The following is a 6000-nucleotide window of genomic DNA, read 5'->3' on the forward strand; positions in this document are numbered from 1 at the left end:
TTGTCAGCAAGGCACTGTGCAGGCTGGTGGGGCTTCATAATGGTGTGGGCTGTGTTTACATGGAATGGACTGGGTCCTCTGGTCGAAGTGAACCGATTATTGACTGAAAATGGTTATGTTCGGCTACTTGGAGACCATTTATAACCTTTCATGGACTTAATATTCCCAAACAACGATGGAATTTTTAAGGACGACAATACGCCACGTCACCTTGTCCCAGTTGATCGAGATTGGTTTGAAGAACATTCTGGACAATTTAAGTGGTTTGGTCACCCATATCGCCCAACATGAAATCCATCGAACATTTGTGGGTCATAATCGAGAGGTCAGTTCATACACAAAATCCTGCACCGGCAACACTTTCGCTATTGTGGACAGCTATAGAGGCAGCATGGCTCAGTGTCGGGGCTGGGCACTTCCAACGAGTTGTAAGAGTTTATGCCACGCCAAGTTACTGCGCTACGCCAGGCAAAAGGAAGTCCGACACGTTATTAGAAGTATCCCATGACTTTTGTCTCTTCAGTGTAAAATATTGTGCATAAATAGATGAAGCATGTCATTCTCAATGGAGAGAAGTCTTCCGAAGTAAGAGTGATTTCAGGTGTGCCGCAGGAGAGTGTCGTAGGACCGTTGCTATTCACAATATACATAAATGACCTTGTGGATGACATCGGAAGTTCACTGAGGCTTTTTGCGGATGATGCTGTGGTATATCGAGAGATTGTAACAATGGAAAATTGTATTGAAATGCAGGAGGATCTGCAGCGAATTGACGCATGGTGCAGGGAATGGCAATTGAATCTCAATGTAGACAAGTGTAATGTGCTGCGAATACATAGAAAGAAAGATACCTTATCATTTAGCTACAATATAGCAGGTCAGCAACTGTAAGCAGTTAAATCCATAAATTATCTGGGAGTAGGCTTAGGAATGATTTAAAATGGAATGATCATATAAAGTTGATCGTCGGTAAAGCAGATGCCAGACTGAGATTCATTGGAAGAATCCTAAGGAAATGCAATCCGAAAACAAAGGAAGTAGGTTACAGTATGCTTGTTCGCCCACTGCTTGAATACTGCTCAGCAGTGTGGGATCCGTACCAGATAGGGTTGATACAAGACATAGAGAAGATCCAACGGAGAGCAGCGTGCTTCGTTACAGGATCATTTAGTAATCGCGAAAGTTTTACGGAGATGATAGATAAACTCCAGTGGAAGACTCTGCAGGAGAGGCTCAGTAGCTCGGTACGGGCTTTTGTTAAAGTTTCGAGAACATACCTTCACCGAGGAGTCAAGCAGTATATTGCTCCCTCCTACGTATATCTCGCGAAGAGACCATGAGGATAAAATCAGAGAGATTAGAGCCCACATAGAGGCATACCGACAATTCTTCTTTCCACGAACAATACGTGACTGAAATAGAAGAGAGAACCGATAGAGGTACTCAAGGTACCCTCCGCCACATACCGTCAGGTGGCTTGCGGAGTATGGATGTGGATGTAGATGTAGATGTAGATGTAGAAGACATTGATTACTGTACGATTACATTATTAGCGATATACTAATGGAAACAGTAACAAGCGTAGAATGGCTAGGGGTAACTGCCCGGAACGACAGTACGTAGGATGACCACATGAAAATAACTGTAATAAAAAGTATGCGCCTGGCTGAGATTCTTCTCGGCGAAACCCAAGGAAATATAAGTCATTCACAGTAGAAGTGGCTTACAAAACACTCTTAGATTGATTCTTGAGAATTGCTCATGAACCTGGGATCCTAACCAGGTAGGATCAATAGAATACACAGGGAAGATCCAGCTCAGGGCTATGCGATTCGTCACTGTACCATTTGATGAATGCGAGGGCGTTACACGGATATTAAATTTCAATAGCTGATGTTATAAGAGGAGCATTGTGCATCATGGAGAGGTTTAATGTTGAAATTCCGAGAGAATATACTTGAAGAAATAGAACAACTTGCTACATGCTTCCACGTAAGTCTCGTGAAATGACCAAGACGAGGAAAACAGAAAAAGCAGATCTCATATGTGGGTTTATCGACAATCATTCTTCTCATACACCATTCGCGAATGGAACTAGGTATCCTCGGTGTAACAAAGCAGCTTAAATCACTTAATAAAGGCAAGGCCTCCAGTCCAGATTGTATACCAGTCAGATTCCTCTCAGAGTATGCTGATAAAATAGTTCTATATTTAGCAATTATATACAACCACTCGCTCACAGAATTTAGACTGGAAAATTGCTGAAGTCACACCAATACCCAAAAAGGGAAGTAGGAGTAATCCGCTGAATTACAGGCCTATCTCACTAACGTCGATTTACAGTAGGGTTTTGGAACGTACACTGTATTCGAACATTATGAAGTACCTTGACACATAGTCAGCACGGATTCAGAAAATATCGTTATTGTGAAACACCACTAGCTCTTTATACTCATGAAGTAATAAGTGCTATGGACAGGGGATGTCAAATTGTTTCCATATTTTTAGATTTCCAGAAGGCTTTCGACACAGTTCCTCACAAGCGTCGTCTAACCAAACTGCGTGCCTACGGGGTACCGCCTCAGTTGTGCGACTGGATTCGTATTTCCTGTTAGAAAGGTCACAGTTCGTAGTAGTAGACGGTAAGTCATTGAGTAAAACAGAAGTAATATCCGGCGTTCCCCAAGGAAGTGCTATAGGCCCTCTATTGTTCCTGATCTATATTAACGACATAGGAGACAATCTGAGTAGCCGTCTTAGATTGTTTGCAGATGATTCTGTTATTTACCGTCTTGTAAAGTCATCAGATGATCAAAACTACTAGGAAAGTGATTTAGATAAGATATCTGTATGGTGCTAAAAGTGGTAATTGACCATGAATATAGAAAAGTGTGAAGTTATTCACATGAGTACTAAAAGAAATCAGCTAAATTTCGATTACGCGATAAGTCACACAAATCTGAGGGCTGTAAATTCAGCTAAATACTTAGGGATTATGATTACAAATAATCTAAATTGGAACGATCACATAGATACTGTTGTGGGTAGAGCAAACCAAAGACTGCGATTCATTGGCAGAACTCTTAGAAGGTGCAACAGGTCTACTAAAGAGACTGCTTACACCACGCTTGTCCGCCCTATTCTGGAGTATTGCTGTGCGGTGTCGGATCCACATCAGTTGGGAGTGACGGATAACATCGAAAAAGTACAAAAAAGGGCAGCTCGTTTTGTATTACAGCGAAATAGGGGAGATAGTGTCACAGACATGATACGTGAATTGGAGTGGCAATCATTAAAACAAAGGCGTTTTTCGTTGCGACAGGATCTTCTCATGAAATTTCAAACATCATTTTTCTCTACCCATTGCGAAAACATTGTGTTGACACCAACCTACATAGGGGGAAATGATCATTACGATAAAATAAGAGAAATCAAGACTTGCACAGAAAAATTTAATTGCTTGTTTTTCCCGCGTGCCGTTCTAGAGTGGAACGGTAAAGAGACAGCTTGAAGGTGGTTCATTGAACCCTCTGCCAGGCACTTTATTGTGAATAGCGGAGTAATCACGTAGATGTAGATGTAGAAGGCGGGGAAATGATAGTTTAGCTGGATGTACCCTCCGCCATACACCGTAATGTGCTTTCCGAGTATAGATGTAGATGTCTAGAAAGTTACTATACAGTCAACCATCTTTTATTCCAGCTACATTAACAAACTTTTAAGCTTACAGCATTAACAAATATTTGACTTTTAATGCTTTTAACTTTTTATTTTTAGATTCACTTGCATTGATTGTAAACAAACAATTCTCTTTTCAGCACTGATTCGTTGATTCAGAAGACCATTCGTCTCAAGTTTGCTCACTGTACGGTACTGACAGTGGCACATCGTCTGAACACCATAATTGATTCCGACAAGGTGCTTGTAATGGATGCTGGTCGCATGGTGGTACGTATTATAGTTTAATCATTCAAGTATTGTCTCAGAAAAGAAAACAGATTCCCTTTCCATGACATATGTCACTGTGAAGATCTGCATACACTCACTTAACTATGAGTTACCCACACCAATGTATCGTCTCAGAAAGTGCCTTGCTTTTCAACCGCGCTCACTCTGTGCCAGTGCATGGTGCATAGTTGTGTATCTTAAATTGTAAATGTTAATGTTGTATTCGGATGATTTGTGATCAGTGAATGAGTAGTATTCTGACTTGTATGTGTTGTTGTTGATGATGATGAAGACTATGAGAGAAGCCAGAGGAAGAAAACCAGTGCTATCAAATTGCCCACTCCTGAGAAACACCGGGGCAAGGGGGTGAGGGGTGCCAAGCTTAATGTCCCCATCCGACAGACGAATTTTTTTCTAGTGTGTTACATGTCCTCCCTCCATGAGACATTGAGAACAGATTGTGAATTTAACCACGAAGTTCGTACACAATATGGCGACCAGCAGGCACTTTATGACACCACCTCTCCTCCCCTATCTGGTTATACCAACATTAAATTTTCTCTTCCTGTCGGGATCCAAGAACCTCTAGCTTGAGCTCAGTTCATCTTGCTGATAATTATCCGAGACGTTGTGCCACTTGTGGCGTATCTAAATTAACATGGAAAAATTTGAGCCGCTGTTATCCTACTGTTCGAAAACTGAAATTCAGATCTATTTGTTATTTTTTTGTAACGTCAAGTCCATATGAAATACAGCGTTTTGCGTAGTGAAGTTCTTGTTCCTGTATGTAGTTAATAAGCCAAACATTCACGTATGTTGTACTGCAATATTTCTGTACTCAGTGACGAAGCAATTGAACCAATGGAGACCTTTCTTAACTAGGAATAACTGTTATCTGAATTTTTCCTGCAAAAGATCTTTTAAGTCCATCAGTATCTAGCTTGATGGTCATATAAATCTGATTCATTATTAACTTATTGTTAATTAAATGATGCGCATCATTCCACTGAGAAAGTCATTATCTCAAGTAGACAAGTATTATTGCTGATTCAAAGCAATGTGAAGAACTGCCTGTGGTACGTTTAATGTCTTCAGGCACTTCTCTAATTCTATGTCAACGAATATCTCCAAAGTGCTGCCGTGCTTCAAAATCTTATGTACTTTTCAAAATATTTCCGTTCTTCTAACATTTAAATAACTTCAAATGTTGTCTACGTGCAAGAAATATACTGGAACAATGGACGAATGCAACATTGTGCTAATTTAGTAGGCGTTCAGATTAAGGAAGCATATCATTGCTTTATTCACACAGGAATTTGACCATCCTCACGTGCTGTTGCAAAACGAGGAGGGATACTTTTACAAGATGGTGCAGCAAACCGGCCCATCCATGGCAGAGCAATTGAGAAGAGCCGCTGAAGAGGTAAACCACAACAGCACAGAACTAGAGTGAAGTTTTTACGCTTCTGGTTTCATACCTTCACTAGGCATTAACCAGTTACCGTAGCACTTCCTCGACTTTATGAAGAATACTTCTCATTATTTTGTTTTCTTTTTCAGTGTTACAATACTACAACTCGTCTATAGAGAAGACGAAGAGCAACGTGCCTGAGATACGACTTCCATGGGCATTTAATTGATTTAGTGTACTAAGAAACGCTGAAAAACAAATGGAACCTGCAAACGTTGTACAAATGCACAATTTTGTATGTATTTATTTATAATTTCGACAGTCTTGAGTAAATAAAAGCACTTCTCAGTGCAGATGCCGCAGCACGACACTTTCTCTAGAACTAGGAGAGTGGTCCAAGGCCACGAAAGTGAATATATGAAATGCTACATCAAAAAATTTCATATTTCCGATTTCAGACCTTGTACGCTACTTTCATAAAACGCACTTTAAACTCACCTTTGTCTTTTTCCTCTCCTTCATTTCCAAACCTTGTGTTATGGTATTTGATTGCGCATCTGTTCTTACGGTAGCGTTAGACTGTCGATGAGAATGTGTCAGAAATTCCTCTAGATAGTTATCGAGTGTATCTCACGTATGAC

The 6000-nt window shown here is 40.5% G+C and overlaps 1 protein-coding gene across 3 annotated transcripts in view; it reads left to right on the top strand.

Moving 5' to 3' along the window:
- Window positions 1-5748, top strand: part of LOC126162587 (ATP-binding cassette sub-family C member 4-like) — a 318245-nt gene extending 312497 nt beyond the window's left edge. For 2 of the 3 annotated variants that reach the window (XM_049919187.1, XM_049919188.1), the window contains exons 24-26: window positions 3819-3948; window positions 5261-5371; window positions 5509-5747. In XM_049919187.1, coding sequence (XP_049775144.1) covers window positions 3819-3948; window positions 5261-5371; window positions 5509-5535 — 268 coding nt within the window. In that variant the 3' untranslated portion in view covers window positions 5536-5747. Of the gene's footprint in view, window positions 1-3818; window positions 3949-5260; window positions 5372-5508 lie in introns of all 3 variants that reach the window. The other variant, XM_049919189.1, reaches the window with a different exon arrangement.
- Window positions 5749-6000: the final 252 nt, after the last annotated feature.

Source organism: Schistocerca cancellata, chromosome 2 (genome assembly GCF_023864275.1).
Source record: "Schistocerca cancellata isolate TAMUIC-IGC-003103 chromosome 2, iqSchCanc2.1, whole genome shotgun sequence".
Lineage (NCBI taxonomy): Eukaryota > Metazoa > Arthropoda > Insecta > Orthoptera > Acrididae > Schistocerca > Schistocerca cancellata.